This window comes from Pan troglodytes, chromosome 18 (genome assembly GCF_028858775.2).
Source record: "Pan troglodytes isolate AG18354 chromosome 18, NHGRI_mPanTro3-v2.0_pri, whole genome shotgun sequence".
In the NCBI taxonomy this organism is placed as follows: domain Eukaryota; kingdom Metazoa; phylum Chordata; class Mammalia; order Primates; family Hominidae; genus Pan; species Pan troglodytes.
The window spans coordinates 26,595,107-26,615,014 of record NC_072416.2 but is presented as its reverse complement, the minus strand read 5'-3'; the positions used below and the strand labels follow the sequence as shown (position 1 = coordinate 26,615,014).

At 44.9% G+C, this 19,908-nt stretch overlaps 1 protein-coding gene across 4 annotated transcripts in view; it reads right to left on the bottom strand.

Moving 5' to 3' along the window:
- The window catches only part of PRKCB (protein kinase C beta), a 380,988-nt gene that overhangs the window by 221,797 nt on the left and 139,283 nt on the right, over positions 1–19,908 (bottom strand). For all 4 annotated transcript variants that reach the window (XM_016929638.4, XM_003315019.7, XM_054668319.2 and 1 more), the window contains one exon: positions 5,020–5,102. In XM_016929638.4, coding sequence (XP_016785127.1) covers positions 5,020–5,102 — 83 coding nt within the window. The remainder of the gene's footprint in view (positions 1–5,019; positions 5,103–19,908) is intronic.

Here is a 19,908-nt window from a genome sequence, read left to right as displayed (position 1 = left end):
TCTTAAAGGACGCTGGGGCTCCCCTCACAGATATATTTCTCAAAGTATTGACAGAGACATACCTTTCTTAAAGGTATGTCTGACCTTCCCAGCATGGGTGAGCGGGTATTAAATGACAAATCCACTCTGGCATTCTAATCTCCCTAAGCTTTTGAATCCTTTCCTCTACATTAAACCAGGGGAGGTCAGGCATCTCCAACTCACTCATGATAGGCCATCTTTTAATCCATGTTTCAGCCAACCAGCTAAACTGTTAGAGCCCTTCCTAACTCCTTAAGCTGGAACATTACATTCAGAATCTCTGCTTAGTGAACTTCTATCAATAAATTCAGCCTGATTCAACTTCATGTTACTTCCACCACTATCCTACCCCCTTAATATCATTCCCATGCATATTCCCTATGGTTCTGCTTGTATAAATTAGAAAACTCAAATAGTTCTTTTGGGGTATAGCATACCTCCCCGTGGGTCACACAGTGCATCTCACCTTTAGGAGCCTGCTAGGACTTGAAGGGGTGGTGGGATTGGGTGCTGACAAGAATCAGCATTGCCTGGCATGGCAACTGCCTCAGGGAAAGCCATTACTGTTTCCTAGGGCAATGCAGGGTTAGTTCCCTTAGACAAGATGGAAAGGCCAATGCCACCCTGAGTGGGGATGACACTTTTGCTTGAGGTAAGGAGGCCACTTCCACTGGTAAAAAAAAAGACTTGTCAGAATTTAGGGGCTCAATGTCCCCAGCTTCATTAGGGTCTTCATCAGAGTCTTCCCACCTTATGGGATCCCATTCTTTTCTGATCAATGCCCTTGCCCTTGCTTTTAGAGCAGACACCCTGTGTGGTGGGGAGTCCAATTTGCATTGTAATTCAGCCAATTGCAGGATAAGGTTGTGCATTTAATTTTCAGAAATTTCAGCCCTGCAACTACAGGCTAGAAGGCTCTCCTTCAGGGCACACCTAGAAGCTCTTAGATCGTTTATGAAACTCTTTGAGCTGGGAATTCAAATCCCTGAGCTCATCTTTTTCTTTCTCCACTTTGTCCAGAGACATTAGGAGCAAGTCATTATATGCCTTAGTTTTCCAAAAGTGTTTGGGTATCATATATCGAATCACTTGGCTCCTTGCTTCTTATAAATGGTTGATTAGGAGTATCCAATGCAGATGATTTGTGTATCTCTATAAACAGATCATGCCACGGACTATCCAGGCTCTCTTTACTACTAGAAATAGGGTAATTAGCATTCTTAAATCTAATCAGATTTGGCAGCCAATTGCCAAATCCCCGAAACCAATTCAGAAAACCCATCCTTAAAATTTTGTTCCTCTATATACTGTTAGTACCAAAATTTTCTGTCCTAGTCCCTTCTGGCTGCTGTAACAAAATACCAAAACCTGAGTGGTTTTTAAATGATAAACTTATTCCTCACAGTTCTGGAGGCTAGAAAGTACAAAATCAAGGCACTGGAAGATTCGGTCTCCAGTGAGAGCTCACTTTCTCATACACAACTGCCTTCTCGTTGCAACCTCACATGGTAGAAGGGGTGACGGATATCTCCGGGGTCTTTTTTATAGGGGCACTATCTCATTTATGAGGGCTCTTCCCCCATGAACTGATCACCTCCCAAGGGGCCCACCTTCTAACACCATACCTTGGGTGTTAGGATTTCAGGATATAAGTTTGGAGAAATAAAACATTCACACCACAGCAGCATATACCCAGGCCTGGCCAATCAGCATAACCCATTCTTCTGGCAATATGTGATTCATGGTCTAATGAGACTTTAGCTCTTGTTACTGCACTGCAGCACTGATAAGATATAAGATTAAAGGTGTTGCAGCCACCATGCTCGCATAGGAGACAAGCCTTCCTGAAAATAAAATCAACACAGACAAAGGCTAAGCCAAGAAGGGGAGAAACAGGTTCTTGAGGACATTATTTAGAACTTTGATTCACTGTGCTTGAAGCCAAGTCAACCCTTAGGCCTTTTCTATTTCAAGGACCCAAAATTTTCCTTTTCATATAAGTCAGTTTGAGCTGAGTTTCTGTCTTAGGCAACAGAAACATTCAGCAGATAGATAGAATATGGGAAACACCATCTTCTTGGCTGCAAGTTGAGTATCAAGTTTCAGTCTGCATGAACACTCAGAGCCGCATACTGAGTAGGGCAGTCTCCCCAAACTCCCCTCCCTATTTTGTTAGGGAGGAGAGAAGAAATTGCACTGCAAGGGCTAGGGCATAGGATCTGAGAGAACATGACAAACAGTCTCAAACTTTGTCTTTGCAAACAGATTTCCAAGGACTTTGGTTGTTCCATGTTTCTTGGAGTTCTTAACCTCAATTACCACATTTTCCAAGCAAAGAATATCCAACATATGCTCCAGCATCTTTGTGTTGCTATGGCAACAGATATGCCCTCCCCCCAAACTCCCACCCCAGTTTGCAGCAAATTGGCAGATGACCATTTGCAGAAGACCAGCAGGAGCTAAAGAAATCCAATGACAGAAGATAGTCACTACTCACTTTGGGCAAGCTGTCAGCTGTCAAGTCTAAGTGGGTAACAGAACCAGTAATGGAGACAAAGCCAATGGGAGAAATTTCAAGAAGGGGATTCAAAGCAGAAACAAAGTAAGAGAACTAGGGGTGATGGCTGCATTGGGGTATGCTGAACGCAGTTCATTATTGGGCAATGAAAGACTGTGCATGGTGGAAAGCCTTCTCAGCTAGGACAGTTTCAGCTGCATGTAAAAGAAGGCCCCCAGGGTCAGGTACAGTGACTCATGCCTGTAATTCTAGCACTTTGGGAGGCCAAGGTAGGAGGAGGGCTTCAGCCCAGGAATTCGAGACCAGCCTGGGCAACATAGGGAAAACCTATCTTTACAAACAAATAAAAAATTAGCCAGGTGTGGTGGCATGCACTTGTAGGCCCAGCTACGTGGGCGGCTGAGGTGGGAGGGTTGCTAGAGCCAGGGAGGTTAAGCTGCAGTGAGTGAGACATGATCATGCCACCACACTCTGGCCTGGGCAACAGAGCAAGATTCTGTCTCAAAAGAGAAAAAAACAAAAATAAAAGAGAAGGCTTCAAAGAGTAAGACTTTGCTTAAAAAAAAAAAAAAAGAAAAAAAAGAAGCTTTTTTTTTTTTTTCTTTTTTTTTTTTTTGAGACAGAGTCTCACTCTGTCGCCCAGGCTGGAGTGCAGTGGTGCGATCTCCGCTTACTGCAAGCTCTGCCTCCCAGGTTCACGCCATTCTCCTGCCTCAGCCTCCCAAGGAGCTAGGACTACAGGCGCCCACCACCATGCCTGGCTAATTGTTTGTATTTTTAGTAGAGACGGGGTTTCACCATGTTAGCCAGGATGGTTTCGATCTCCTGACCTTGTGATCTGCCCGCCTCAGCCTCCCAAAGTGCTGGGATTACAGGCGTGAGCCACCGTGCCTGGCCAAAATAAAACTTCTTCTCCCATCTATCCAGCTTGGGGATAAAAGGACTGTGAGTGGTATCAACAGCTCATCAGCATCATCATGGACCCACGGTTCTTTTAAGTTTTCCACTCTGCCATGCTCAGGATGTCGGCAATGTGTCCCTCATTGACCCAAAAGGGCTGCCACAACTCCAAGCATTATATCCTTGTACAAAAATGCCCAAGAGGACAAGGGAAGGGATGTCTCTCTCTTATCAGAAAGGAAAAATCTTTCCTAGACTCTTTCCCAGGTCTTCCCCTCAGTTCCCATTAGCAGGATTGGGTCACATCCTCATTCAGCAGCTACAAGAGAGCCGGGAAAAGCAAGTATTAGGCATTTTTAGCTTCCAGCATGAGAGGTAGCCTCTGCCAGAAGGATGAAGGCTGTGAATGGCTGCTGGGTAGGCCAATCAACAATGTACCCTAAACTTTAAACACATTTGTACCAAAACTTTTGCCATATCCTTATATCACCCATACTGTCACTCACTTAATATTGTCCTCAAATCAGTTTATCTTTTGTTTAACCTAAAAATCTTTACTTAGGTAGGAAATTCTATATCCTTATCATAAATGCAAAACCACTACTAGATACATTTTTCCCAATCCACATTAAAATACATTTATAATGATTAAAACAAAAATTTTTTGCACATTTTACCTACAAGCATCTCTTGTCCCACTAGCAGTAGTCATACTTTGAGATTCATGGTAGCAGGATAAATTCATTTCTTCCTCATTCCTGGGCCCTGATATTAGGAACACCCTAACAAGCAGGGTGCACTGGCTCACGCCTGGAATCCCAACACTTTGGGAGGCCAAGGCAGGAGGATTGCTTGAGCCCAGGAATTTGAGACCAGCCTGGGCAACACTCTTAAATAATAATAATAATAGGCCGGGCACAGTGACTCACACCTGTAATCCCAGCACTTTGGGAGTCCGAGGCGGCAGATCACGAGGTCAGGAGATCGAGACCATCCTGTCTAACATGGTGAAACCCCGTCTCTACCAAAAATACAAAACAAAAAATTAGCCAGGCATAGTGGCAGGTGCCTGTAGTCCCAGCTCCTCGGGAGGCTGAGGCAGGAGAATGGCATGAACCCAGGAGGTGGAGCTTGCAGTGAGCTGAGATTGCTCCACTGCACTCCAGCCTGGGCAATAGAGCAAGACTCCATCTCAAAAATAATAAAAATAATAATAACAATAACAAAAGAAAGAACACCCTAACAAAGTGCCATAACGTGCACTGCAAAGTACCACCGAAACTACCTTTGCAGCCACACTACCAAGTAGGCCCCTGCCTCTCACCCTCCGTGCTCCAGCTCTCAAAGTGAAGACATTAGCAAAATCATAGTAGACAAACTAGCTGACTTCCTATCCAGCCACACCCCCTCCAAAATTTTGTTTTCCACTAAAAGGAAAACTGTCTCAAAAGCTATAGGGACCACCACATGCCTTAGAGTGATATCGTCCACACTTACTCGTCTAAGAATGCTCACTCACATTTAATCACAAGGCAGCATTGACTGTGGACAGAGAAAAGCGATCGATGCCCATTACTTACATCGGAGGCTGGACCCTTGTCAGCGCCAGGGCAGGAGAATGTGACAAATTCATGGCACCGCTTGTGCACCACAAAGCAGCAAACTGCAAAAGAGAAAATCAGGGTGGGAGGAAGGGAAGAAGGAAAGCGGAGAGGAGGAAGAGAGAGAAAGGGAGGAAGAGATCATTAAACTTGAACTTCACCAACAAGTAAAGCCTTTATGCCAAAATAAACAATAATGTCAGCTTCTGCAGCTTGTCCTTTGCTGAAGTCGAACTCTTGGGAACATAGATGCTTCATCTTGCATAGGAGTTAAACTTCTAAAGTTAGCTAGGGTTAGAAAGATTCCATATGCTCAAAATTACACTCCCTTGAAGATCCCTTAAAGTGCCTTGTCTTCTATTGATTTTGGAACAGAATGTTGTTTCTTGGATCAGGTGCCAGATGAAGTAGTTGGCTTGTGTTTAGGTGCATAATGCATAAGAAATATGTATCTTTAAATCCTAGAATCACACTTAAGAGAGGTGTTCATACGATGAGGGTCATGTGGAAACAGAGGGGACAGGATGGTGGACTCATGCCCCATCTCACCAAAAGCAACGTCAATCTAATAGAAGAGTGGGAAAAATAGGCAGCAACGTTTACATTGTCACTTTAGTAGTCTGCAAGCAAATACATATATACACACATTTGAATTGGTGTGAATTTAATGCATCTATGGTATGGCTCCCCTATTTGGAGGTTATATCCCTCTGGGGGAGGTACAATGAAAGAATGTATACAAAATAAAACTGTTTTGTTGTTGTTGTTATTCAAATCATCTTTTACAGTCTTGGTGTTCAAATCTTCTTTTACAACCTCTAGACTGCGGGTTTCTGGAGGACGAGTGCCATGCTTCAGGGAGCAGCTCAGAGCCTTTCTAAAGTGCATGCTTAGTAAATGAAAATAGAACAGGAAACCTCAAGGCCATCCCTAGTGACACAATGAGTCTAGGTGACATTCATCTATGGTTGCTAAGGTCACAAAAAGATACCACTTGCCTACAGAGGAAAGCTCACTTCACTACCTATGAAGTACACTTGTCAAATAATCAAACATGATTGGTTCAAGTCTCTTGATGCAAATACAGATTTACAGAAAATACAAGTGACAGAGGAACATATTAAATGACACCACAGGGATGCGATCAGCAAACACACCTCCCCCACCCCAACCAAATACCCAGAATGTAGAAAACTACAAGGCAAAGAATATGGTATCTTCAACAAATAGACTACAAGAGAGGACTGCAAGTGGGGAGAAAATAGGACGAGAAACGTATATTTTCAAAGGAATTTAAGAAACATATCAACTAAATTTTTTTTATTTTACTTTAAATTCTGGGATACACGTGCAGAACATTCAGGTTTGTTACACAGGTATACATGTGCCATGGTGGTTTGCTGCACCTATCAACCCATATCAACTAAATTTAACATGTGGACCTTGTTTGGATTCTATGTGGAAAAAAACCAATAGTTTAAAAAACTGTAAGGCAATCAGGGAAATGGATATACTCACTTTCTGATGACATAAGGGAATTATTGTTACCGATATTAGGGAATGAAAAATATTTGGTGTGATAATGGTGGTGTTTTTCTTTGCTTATAGAATCCTTATCTTTGAGGATACATTAAAATCTTTATGGATAAAATAATTTAAAATAATTCAGTATGCCAAGGTGGGGAGAGAAAGGGGAGGATTACAGATGAAAAAGAAATTGATCATGATGGGTCATTATTGAACTGGGTGATGCACACACAAGGATGCATTATACTAATCTGTTACTTTTATATATGTTTAATTTTTTCCATAATATGAAAAGTTTTCAACAGAGGAAGAGATAGAGAAGTAGAGAAAACCCAAGTCATAAGAAATGGGAGTTGCAGGAGGGTTACAAGATTAAAATGTGCTGAGTCTTATATTCCTCAAAAGATTATTGATATTGAGAAATTGCATATAGGACATTATAAGTTTAAATATACGTGTTAACAATTAAGTATTAAAAATAAGAATAGAAACCGGGTGTGGTGGCTCACATCTGTAATCCCAGCACTTTGGGACACCAAGGCAGGAGGATCACTTGAGCCCAGGAGTTTAAGACCAACCTGGGCAACATAATGAGACCCCATCTCTACAAAAAATAAAAGATTAGCCAGACATGGTGGTGCATGCCTGCAGTCCAGCTACTCCGGAGGCTGAGGTGGGAGGATCGCTTGAGCCCAGGAAGTTGGGGCTGCAGTGAGCCATGACTGCACCACTGCACTCCAGCCTGGGTGACCTAATGAGACCCTGTTTCAAAAATAAATACATAAATAAATAAAAATATAAAAACTACTATGTATTCCTTTTAAACCACTAAAAGGGAAAACTGGACAAAGAAAGACAGTCCAAGTACACCTCAAACAGCCTTCTTCATGCTCCAAGGTCATATAAATATTACTCTTTGGAGTTTTTTTGTACTTTTATATGGCATCATTTCCACTTTAAACTCTTTGATCCATGTCTAATTTCTTGGAATCTGATGTGAAATGGGAATCCAATTTGCCATTTTTTTCCAAAGAGGTAACCAATTGTCCCAGCATCCTTTATTGAATAATTCATCCCTTCCCCACTGATTTCAAATGCCAACTTTATTATATGTTTAATAATTATATATACTGGGGTCTGTCTTTGGGCCTTCTATTCTGTGCCACTGATCTGTCTTCTAGTATAGCAATATGGGCTTTAATTATAGTAGCTCTGTAATATGTTATATCTTGGCAGGGCAAGTCCACCCTCATTATCCTTATTTTCAACATTTTCTTGGCTATCACTGCATATTTATTCTTCCAAGTAAACTTTAGAATCAGTTTATCAAGATTTTAAAAATACCAATGGAATTTTTATTGGGATTGTATTCAGTCAACCCTCAGCCTCCAAAAAATGATTGGGACTTTGATTGAAATTGTGTTAAATTTAGAAATTAAATTCAAGATAATTGATGCCTTGACAACAATGAGTCTTTCCATCAGGAAATGATTGTCCCCTTGTTGAACTCTTATTTTCTCCATATAAGTCCTACACATTTTCCCTTTAGCATCATGTAAGGGATTCTTTTTTATGCTATTGTAAATTTGACATGTCTTCATTTTGTTTCCCAACTGGTCATTGTTTAAAAATAGGAAAGCAAATAGCTGTGTGCAGTGGTTCACGCCTGTAATCCCAGCACTTTGGGAGACTGAGGCAGGCAGATCACTTGAGGCCAGGAGTTCGAGACCAGCCTGGCCAACATGGTGAAACCCTGTCTCTATTAAAAATACAAAAAAATTAGCTGGGCGTGGTGGTAGGTGCCTGTAGTAGTCCCAGGTACTCGGAAGGCTGAGGCAGGAGATTGCTTGAACCCAGGAGGCGGAGGTTGAAGTGAGCCAATATCATGCCACTGCACTCCAGCCTGGGCAACAGAGCGAGACTCCATCTCAAAACACAAAACAAACAAACAAACAAAAACAATAGGAAAGCAATAGATTGTTAGCATATTTATTTTAAAGCATTTTTTAAAAAAACTCAAATAGCTTTTGTGGAGTTTTAGTTGCTTCCTTTGAGTTTTCCAGATAGAAAACCGTATTACCCCAAATAATATTTTTATTATTCTCTCTTTTCCCCTTGTCGTAGGTCCATGTTTAACTTTCCCTTTTATTCAACATGAAAGTAAAGGGATGACAGCATAGTCTCGCCCCATCCCTGAGCTTTCCCCAGCTTCACCTCCCTCTCCCTCTCTACACTTCAACCACACAGGAAAGTTTTTCACCTCTACTCAAACTAACTTTTGGAATTTATATTTTCCTTGGAAATTATCCACAGTGTTCTTCTCAACGTGTTTAAATTGTAGCATCTTATCTGGGATGATATTACACCTTTTCTCTTTCTTTCTTTCTTTCTTCATATTGCATTGTTAGGTAGTCTCTCGTTATGTTTTTTCCAGAAGTTTGTGTTCTTTCTTGTCTATTTTTATCTTTCTATCATGTTAAAGAAGCAGATTATGATTATATTTATCAACTCTACCTGGTTTTAGCCTACTTTATTAATTGCTACTTTAACTTTTTTTGTTCTGTGTGTCTGTGATTGTATTGCTTACTTGTATTTGTATTACTTATTGGTTGGGAATGTGAATTCTGGAGTCTGATGATCAGGTGTATATCCTGTGTCTATCATTTGCAAACTCTAAGACTAGGTACACTACCTCATCTTCCTGTACTTCAGTTTCCTCTCTGGAAAATGACAGCAACAATAGGACCCATATCACAGTGGTGTTGTCAGAACTAAATGAGTTATTCCATGCCCAGAACCATGCCAACCATATCATGACTATTCTACAAATGTCAGCTAATATTATCCACTGTTCTTTTTAAAGCTTCTTGAATTGACTGCTCAATTAATTTATTCCCATTCCTCTTCATTAAACATTTAAAGATGTTATGGCTAAAAACCCTCTTGTAAGTACAGTTTTGGCTGCATCCTATGTTTTATATTTAGTCCCATCATTGTATCAAGTTTCTAAGTGGTCTATTAGTATGGTTTTAATTTATTCTTTGACCCAGAAATATTTAGGAAAGTAGTTTCCCCCATTTTCAAGTAGGTGCTTTATTCTACAACCTTTCTTCCAAACATCTAAAATATCACTTATTCTCTACAAAAAATACAAAAATTAGCAAGGTGTGGTGGCAGGCCCCGGTAATCCCAGCTACCCAGGAGACTGAGGCAGGAGAATCACTGGAACCAGGGAGGCAGAGGCTGCAGTGAGCCGAGATCACGCCACTGCACTCCAGCCTGAGAGACAGAGCGAGACTCTGTCTCAAAAAAAAAAATCAATTATTATCTTATTCATCTTTATCCCCTTTGGAGACAGAAGGGGATAAAGATACCTCATCTTTAGTCTCCTAGTGTCTACCACAATTCCTGGTACATAATTGATATTCAGTAAATAAATGTTTGGTGAATGAATGAACCAAAAAATGAATATTATCAGTCATAGAAAAAGGAGAAAACATAACCAACTTCATGGTAGATGTAGCTCCTGGCTGATCCCCTGACATCCCACCAGCCTGGATATTTGTCAATCCAACCATCGACAAGGTCACTTTAGGTAGGCTTCCAATTACCCACAGAAATGAATAGTCCATCCCCACTGAGGCAGAATCAATAGGCCAAGTGAACTCCAGCATGATGTGCAGAGAAGCTGAGAACAGACTTTGAAAAACCTCATGAGCTTCTGGTGCAGGTAATTCCTTTACACAGTGTGTTTCTGAAAAGTTGTGCAAATCAAATTTCCCATTAACTAAAACACTTTGAAGAAAATAGCAGGGCTGCCTATTTAAAGAAATCAAATCCTTTTGTGACACAAATAAACGCCCCCTCATTTCTATTTGGCAAATTCAGAGTAAGACCAGTTTTTGTTTTCTGTTTTTTTTTTTTTTTAAGAAGAGGCAACATTTACTGAGCTACTGAAAAAAATGTACTAGACCCTACTTTCAAACAGGTACCCAGTTAAGAGCCCAGAATCTCCAGATGCTTCATAATTTATTCAATAACTCCTTGCTCTACAAAGGTTGAAAGCCTGCAGCCCTCTGACCCCAGTCTATAGCAAGGCTTTACTAGAACTACAAAATGGGGTTTGAAACTCAAATGCCTAGGGGCCAGGTGAGCAATGAAAATGTCTGACGGCCAGGTAGGGGACTGCACACATGGCCTGTTTAAAAGGGGAAATTGCTACTCAGCTCCAGCAGAGAATGAAAAAGATGTCTCCGGCTCTATCCACCTCCCACCCTTCCTTATTACAGGCAAGATCAGAAAGGCCACCTGCAGCTGAGTGCAGTGGCTCACATCTATAATCCTAGCACTTTGGGAGGTCGAGGCAGGAGGATTGCTTGAGCCCAGGAGTTCAAGACCATCCTGGGCAACATGGCAAGACTCCATCTCTAAAAAATTTTTTAAATTAGCCAGGCATGGTGGTGGGCACCTGTGGTCCCAGCTACTTGGGAAGCTGAGGTGGGGGGAATTGGCTGAACCCGGGAGGCTGGGAAATCAAGGCTGTAGTGAGCTGCGTTAGCACCACTGCACTCCAGCCTGGGCAACAGAGTGAGACCCTGACTCCAGAAAAAAAAGAAAAGAGAAGAGAAGGGGAAGGGAAGCAGAAGCGAAGGGGAAGGGAAAGGCAAGGGAAAGGGAAGGGGAAGGGAAAGGGAAGGGAAAGGGAAGGGAAGGGGAAGGGAAGGAGAAGGGAAGGGAAGGGGAAGGGAAAGGGAAGGGGAAGGGGAAGGGAAAGGGAAGTGGAAGGGGAAGGGAAGGGGAAGGGAAGAGGAAGGGAAAGGGAAAGGGAAGGGAAAGGGAAGGGGACGGGAAAGGGAAGGGGAAGGGGAAGGGAAGGGGAAGGGAAGGGGAAGGGAAGGGGGAGGGAAGAGGAAGGGAAAGGGAAAGGGAAGGGAAAGGGAAGGGGAAGGGAAAGGGAAGGGAAAGGGAAGGGAAGGGGAAGGGAAAGGGAAGGGAAGGGGAAGGGAAAGGGAAGGGAAGGGGAAGGGAAAGGGAAGGGGAAGGTGAAGGGAAAGGGAAGGGGAAGGTGAAGGGAAAGGGAAAGGGAAGTGGAAGGGAAAGGGGAAGTGGAAGGGAAAAGGAAGGGAAAGGGGAGGGAAGGGGAAGGGAAAGGGAAGGGGAAGGGAAAGGGAAAGGAAGGGGAGGGGAAGGGGAAGGGAAGGGAAATGGAAAGGGAAAGGGAAAGGAAAGAGAAGGGGAAGGGAAAGGGAAGGGAAAGGGAAAGGGAAGGGAAGGGGAAGGGAAAGGGAAGGGAAGGGAAAGGGAAAGGGAAGGGAAAGGGAAGCGAAAGGGAAGGGGAAGGGAAGGAGAAGGGAAGGGAAAGGGAAGGGGAAGGGAAGGGGAAGGGGAAGGGAAGGGGAAGGGAAGGGGAAGGGAAGGGGAAGGGAAGGGGAAGGGAAGGGGAAGGGGAAGGGGAAGGGAAGGGGAAGGGAAGGGGAAGGGAAAGGGAAGGGGAAGGGAAGGGGAAGGGGAAGGGAAGGGGAAGGGAAGGGGAAGGGAAGGGGAAGGGAAAGGGAAGGGGAAGGGAAGGGGAAGGGAAGGGGAAGGGGAAGGGAAGAGGAAGGGAAGGGGAAGGGGAGGGGAAGGAGAGGGGAAGGGGAAGGGAAGGGGAAGGGGAAGGGAAGGGGAAGGGAAGGGGAAGGGAAGGCAAGAGGAAGGGGAAGAGAAGGGGAAGGGAAGGGGAAGGGAAGGGGAAGGGAAAGGGAAGGGGAAGGGAAGGGGAAGGGGAAGGGAAGGGGAAGGGGAAGGGAAGGGGAAGGGAAGGGGAAGGGGAAGGAAGGGGAAGGGGAAGGGAAGGGGAAGGGGAAGGGAAGGGGAAGGGAAGGGGAAGGGAAGGGAAGGGGAAGGGGAAGGGAAGGGGAAGGGAAGAGGAAGGGGAAGGGAAGGGGAAGGGGAAGGGAAGGCGAAGGGAAAGGGAAGGGGAAGGGAAGGGGAAGGGAAGGGGAAGGGAAGGGGAAGGGAAGGGGAAGGGGAAGGGAAGGGGAAGGGGAAGGGAAGGCGAAGGGAAAGGGAAGGGGAAGGGAAGGGGAAGGGGAAGGGAAGGGGAAGGGGAAGGGAAGGGGAAGGGAAGGGGAAGGGAAGGGGAAGGGGAAGGGAAGGCGAAGGGGAAGGGAAGGGGAAGGGAAGGGGAAGGGAAGGGAAGGGGAAGGGAAAGGGAAGGGGAAAGGGAAGGGAAAGTGAAGGGGAAGGGGAAGGGAAGGGGAAGGGAAGGGGAAGGGAAGGGGAAGGGGAAGGGAAGGGAAGGGGAAGGGGAAGGGAAGGGGAAGGGAAGGGGAAGGGAAGGGGAAGGGAAGGGGAAGGGAAGGGGAAGGGGAAGGGGAAGTGAAGGGGAAGGGGAAGGGAAGGGGAAGGGGACGGGAAGGGGAAGGGAAGGGGAAGGGAAGGAGAAGGGAAGGAGAAGAGAAAGGGAAAAAAGGAAGGGAAGGAGAAAAGAAAGGGAAAAAAGGGAAGGGAAAAAAGGGAAGGGAAAGGGAAAGGAAAGGGAAGGGAAGGGAAGGAAAGGAAAAGAAAGGAAAGAAGAAAGGCCACCTGCCAGCTCCGTAGGCAGAATAATGTTCCCATCCCCTACCCCCGACCCCCTGACACCACCACCAGATATCCGTGTCCTAATCCTGGGACCTGTGAATATATTACTTACATGACAAAATTGATTTTGCAGGTGTGATTAAATTAAGGATCTTGAGAAAGGGGGTTATACTAGATTATCTGGATGAGCCCAGTGTGATCACAGGGGTCCTTATAGGAGGGAGGGAAGAGACTCGGAGTCAGAGGATGAGACGTGATGATGGAAGCAGAGGTTAGAATTGTGCCATTTCTGGAAGGGAACGCAAGCCAAGGAATGTGGGTGGCCTCTAGAAAAGGTAAGAAACAGATTGTCCCCTAGAGCCTCCAGAAGGAAGGCAGCCCTGCTGACACCTCGATTTCAGCCCCGGAAGACCTGCTGTTCAGAATGTTGGCATCTAGAAGTATAAGATAATAAATGTGTGCCATTTTAGGCCAGGAAATTTGTGGTAATTTGTTACAGCAGCAATAAGAAACACTAGATCAGCAAGGATAAGAAACGCCTGGTTAATCCCAGATGGAAGGAGTAGACTGTAGCCAAAAGCTTGGGTGACAGGGGCCCTCTTGGATGTTTCTGCCCCAGGAAAAGCACTGAGATCTCAACTCTGCTTCACACTGCACTTCACCCCTAACTCCCAAATTTTAGTGGTTTACTCTAACCACTAAAATTTACTCATTGCATTCCAAAGAGGACTAAATTAAATCATATATATATATATATATATATATATATTCTGTTTGGAGTGGATTCCCCTCTTGTACACAATTCTTACTGGGGTCTATAGTGGAAAACTGACATTCTTAGGAAGCAACCTTTACCCTTAAATCCATGTCAATCTGGGATAGAAATTCTAGCACTAGTTGCAGATATCTGTGGTGGGAGAAGAAATGAGAAGCCCATCATCTACAGGAATTACAGGCTAAGTTTCTGGAAGCAGGAGGACCTTCGTTTGAACACTCATTTTACTACCTATAAGCTGAAGGACATTAGCTCAGTGTCTCCACCTCTCTGAGCCTTATTTTATCATAGTACCTATGTATATAAGGTTGTTGTGCAGCTCAAATAAGACAACACATGCAAACTGTTTGGTGGAAAAGGGCGTTTAAGTTGGAGCCACTGGCATGCAGATTTTGCTCTACAGCTGCTGGGAGAACCACTCTTTCCTCCTAGGTCAAAGCTGACCCACAGGCTTATCCGCATTAAACTCTACCAAGTACCTAAGATGAAGTGGGGTTCCCCCAGGCAATTTCCTGAACTGTTTCCATGATCAAAGACAGAAAGTTCTGGTCACCATTTCTGCCCAATGGCTGGTCTCACCAGCACTAAGAAGAGTGACTCATAGGGTCATGCTATTGAGTTTGCAAAGGGCTTTCATATCCGTGCTTAACCTGAGCCTCATCACAGTCCTGTGAGGAAGGTGCTATGATTCTCATTATATCTTTCATAGAGACAAAGTCTTGCTCTGTCACCCAGGCTGGAGTGCAATGGTGCAATCACAGCTCACTGTAGCCGCAAACTCCTGGGCTCAAGTGATCCTCTGGCCTCAGCCTCCTGAGTAGATGGGACTACAGGCATGCATCACCATGCCTGGCTAATTTTTAAAGTTTTTTCTAGAGACGGGACCTCACTATGTTGCCCAGGCTGGTCTCAAACTCCTGACCTCAAGCGATCCTCCTGCCTTCGGTCCTCATTATATTAACAGGGACACTGATGCTCAGAGAGAAGTGATTTGCCCAAGGTTGTTCAGCTAGTCCGTGTTAACACTTGTATTTGAAACCAGTTTGTCTTCCTCTAGAGCCCACACTCTCAACTCACACGGTGCAGTTACATGTGTGTTTGTCATTCATCTCACTGTTCCAGGAGAAAGCCTCCCCCGCTTTCCTCACCCCCGCCATTCAGTCAGTTGCTAAATCCCACTGATTCTTCCTTCGCAACACCTTTTATGCCATATCTTCCTGTACATTCCCCCCGACTCCCACAGCCTGTGATTTCCCCCACAGGCATGGAATTTTACAATAAAGCCTTAACTGGTGTCCACAGAGATTGCAGTTGCCTTGATATCTCATCCCTATGAGCCCAAGTTTCCATAAACACAAAGGATCTAAATCCACCGAATGGCACATGAGTGCTACAAAATCTAAATGAGATTTTATGTGTGAATGCACAGCACCAGGGGACAGCACAAGGTATATTCTCAATGAAGGTTCATTTATTTCCTTCCAGGATGGAGGGATTCATGGTACAAGCTCTACAGCTGAGCTGCCTGGATTCTACACCGTGTGCTACTGTTGATTAGCTGTGTGACCTTGAATATGCCCATTGTCTTTGCTGTGTCTCATTTTCTAGTCTATAAAATAGGGACAATGATAGTACTTTCCTCATAGAGTTGTTATGAGGAATAAGTGAGTTATCTTAGCACAGTGTGTGGACACAAGAAGTGCCTAATAGATGCTAAGAAGTGTCAATATTATCCCTACCTACTTCTGCTCACCCCATGCGGCCTGTACACTCCTGGAAAAATCACCTTCTGAAGATTCAGCTTTGATATTATTTCCCTGCTCCAACACATCCACTGCTATTGCCTAAATCTGCAGCGCCCAGTGTGGTAGCTACCAGCCACATGGAGCTATGTAAAAGTAAATTAATTAAATAAAATCTAAAATGCCAATAAAAATCTTCATTCATGCCAGCTACTTTTCAAGTGCTTGATGCCACATGCGTCTGGAGACAACATTGGATAGTACAGATATAAGAAATTTCCAGCACCATAGAAAGTCTTACTGGACAGCAGTAGCCTAAAGGTTAAAGTTCAAAATGCTTAGCCCGGCATCTACCCACAGTATACCCCACCATCTAACTTGACTCTCATCTCTTGTCACTCCACTGCCCCACACTCCAGCCAAGCGGCATTAACCGTCCATTTCCATGATGTATTTTACACATTCCCTATTGTGCACATCTTTTCCACAAACAAATCAATACCCACAGCCCATCCCATGCAGTCCACAAATGAAACTTAAAGCAAAGGAGCTTGGTTTTCCAGCCAGCAGACAGAGGGCCAGATTGGAGTAGAAATGGCACATTCCACAGGACACTTCAGCTCAGCATCCCTGCAGGACAGACGACAGTTCACTCATCCTACCTACCTTAACACAGGGGTGACAAACGCAAATGCCTGCAGAGGCTAGGCCTGTGACTGAGTGATGCAAGGCTGGTGTGACACAGAAGGGAAGGGATACGGGGGGACTGCGCTGAACTGAGGGGCATATGCCCTTCCAAGGGACACTCAGCTCTAGCCAACAGTGGCCCTGGGTTCACTGGTCCAGAGTCGTGAAATAGGATTTTTTTAAAAAGCTCTGTACAGGCCATCCAAACACATCTAAGTGCTGCCAGTTTATAAGCTCTCTTAGCTGGTCATTCGGCCTCAAATATTTACAGCTTGGTTGTATGAATTTCTGTGTTAAAATATCCCCAATCTTAGAATGGAGATAAGACCACCAATTTCACATACGGTTGTGAAGGTGAGATCAGATTCACGTGCCTACCACGTACCTGGCTTATACCTAATTCTTACTAAAAATGTGAGCAAATGAATGAATGAATGAGCTCTTCTGGTCTCTCCCACACTCAGAAACCACTCATTGCAGCTGAGTAGAGGAGGGCAAGCAGAGACCACGGGCAGGGAGATGGTTTGTGTGAATCTGTGGGCAGCCGGCCCCAACACAGACAAGCTAGAGTTCAGGGGTCATCTTACAGCCCTGTCTGGCCAGCTTTCAGTACACAGTGAGCATTTATGCTTGTGGCTTCAAAATTCCAACATTACAAACGAGAATACAGTTGAGAATCACCACTGTACTTCATCACTGGAGAGAACCGTTCTTTCCAGTCTCCTGTGTATCCTTCTAGAGACGTTTTCTGTATGCGCGACCACATGTGTGAGGCTATCTGTAGGTACAGACTGAGATATTCCCTACTTCAGTTTTCTTTTTTTATCTAGATCCCTGCTGTTTTGCCCATATACAATTCTACAGCACTAGTTCTCAGTCCTGGCTCCCCAGGAGTCACCAGGGAGCTTTTAAAATGAAAAGTGCTCAGGTCCCACTCCCAGAGATTCTGATTTAATGGGGCTGTGAGGAGAGGGTGGTGGGCAGGCATCAGTATGTTTTAAAAGCTCCTGGGTGATCTGAATGTGCTTGGGAGAGCTGAACACTGCTACTCTGAACGCACCTCCACCACCTGCTTTTCCCCACACTAACACATCTGGGAGGGTCTGTTCCATCTCCATATGTAGAGAATGACCCCATTCTGTTTGCACAACTGCATCTGTTCCACTGTATAGAGGGCCTTCCTCTAATTTGCCCAGTCTTATGGGAAACTCTTAAAGTTCTGATGGTGATTATTTCTTCCTGGAAGAGGGGAGGAAGAGATAGCAAACTTCATTTGCTTATTCACAGCCCAGCACTAAAAAGGAAAAACAAAAGAAAGAGCAATAACTTTGCAGTGGTCAGCAACTGCCGGAAAAGACTGTTTTCCTTTATAATGTCACCAAATTTATTTAACTAAGCAAGATAAAACAGTTGAGCCAACATGAGGAAAAGAACAGGACTGAGAAGTAAATAAATCCACCAGAAGAAAGCTGCCCCTACCCTTCCCTCTGCAGTAACAACCCTGGGAGAGCCAGACCCTGAGCAGAACACCTGCTGGGGACATCCTTCCTGTTTGGGTGGCACATGGAGACTGTCCTTGACCCCATGACTTCCTGCTTTTGATCAGGCCCCCAAAGATGCAGAGAGCAGGACACAATGCCATGGTCTAAGGGGATGACACATCAATATCTCTTCACTCACCAGCCATATCCAGCAGCAGATTGCTCAGACCAGAAGCAGGCCTAACCCCAAAACCAAGTGTGGTGGCATGTCTTGTTTCTTCCTGACAGCACCCATTCTCCATGCTTCTCCTGTGAGGAATCGCTCTTCACTGGCTCACTGATTGTGTGGGCCAGCTAAGGCTGCCCTCATCCTCTGGCTCTAAGGGTGGACATGGGACCTGGGCCACAGTGGGGATTCAGGCATGGGCGTGTGACTCAGGACACCCAAAGAGAATCAGCTTCAGGACTTTTGCTGGAATTATTAGGAAAGAGGGTTTATTTTCCAGCAGAGTTGTTAAACTGGTAGGGAATAAATTTGCATCTGCCATCCGTTTTTGGGGGGGCGGTTTTTGTGGGTTTTTTTGAGACAGAATCTCACTCTGTCACCCAAGGTGGAGTGCAATGGTGCGATTATGGCTCACTGCAACCTCGAGCACCTGGATTCATGCAACTCCCACTTAACATCCCTAGTAGCTACTACAGGTGCACACCATTACACCTGAATTTTTTTTTCTTTTGTAGAGATGGGGTCTCACTAGGTTGACCAGGCTGGTTTCGAACTCCTGGCCTCAAGTGGTCCCCTTGCCTCAGGCTCCCAAAGTGCTGCATCTGCCATCTTTACCATCACCAAGGAAAAGTTTTTTTGAGAATGAAGCCAACACAGAGAAAAGCTGAGCCAAGAGATGCCCCATGACCATGCTGGAGCACCTAAATCCAGCCAGACCTAAAGAACTCTCAACTCCTCTGTACAAGTCAATAAATGCCTCTTTTCCTAAACCAACTTGAATTGTTTTTTTTGTCTCTTGTGACCAAAGGAGTCCTGACTAACAAACCAAATGTGAGAAGTTGAAGGGTGGGCCGTGGGGGCCCTTATTTCTCTTGTGCTTCGTACGTTCCTATAAGTAAGCCTTTATTATTATTATTTAGGAGCTTGGTGTTACTAGCACTCAATTCCATCAGTCCATACTGGTGAATTCAGGAAAGTTGAGATACAGAGTTTCATCCTTCCCTTAATTCCTTTAGATATTGCAGAAGACGTAATGCACCTAGGAGTTTCAGTGGGTGTTCAGGCGTGGGCGTGTGACTCAGGTCACCCAAAGAGAGTCAGCCAGGAACTATGAGGTTTGACAGGTCTACTGTGCCCATGAGTGTCTGTTACTTGGGCATCTTCTCAGTAGGTGCCTTTAGGATAGACACATCCACCTCGCTGATGCAACAGCGATTTAGACCCTTTGCTACTACCAGCATCCTCCCCTTGCTGGTAAAGCAGAGGCCACAGAGCCACAAGCCACACCCTTTGTTGACATGACAAGGAGTGACAGCCACCAAATTGTGCCTCCTGAGGTGGCATAATCTCTGGGCTACCTTGAAGCCTAGAGACAAATGCGTGTCAATCCCAGGCCCCCAACTCACTCTAAAATAGGCAAATGGAAAAAGCTTAATCCCCAGCCAGGAAAAACACTAGCAACAATTCTGCAAGGAGGAATGACTTGCTAAGTGAATACTGCAAAAATCACTGAATCATACACAGGACCATGGAGACTACAAAAAGTGTCTGTTGGCTTTGCCTGCCCAGCGTCCACTCCCGTTTCTCTGGTAGCTGGAATGTTGTTTTTCTTTGGGAAGCCATCCTTTCTCCACGGTATGCAGTCCTGGTGGGGCTGTCAATCGAGGTGCCCGGCTTTCCCCTTGCACATGACTGAACCTCACAACATTGGGGAATCACACTGTTCTCCCTGGGATTTGATTCTTGGGCGAAGAAACACAAGGACAGAAAACAGCTGGAGCTGATTCCTCCCGATGGTGTTGCCCTGTGAAGGTCATCCATTCGCTCCTGCCACCCAGATCCCCAGAGCCACCCTGGGCCCTGTAC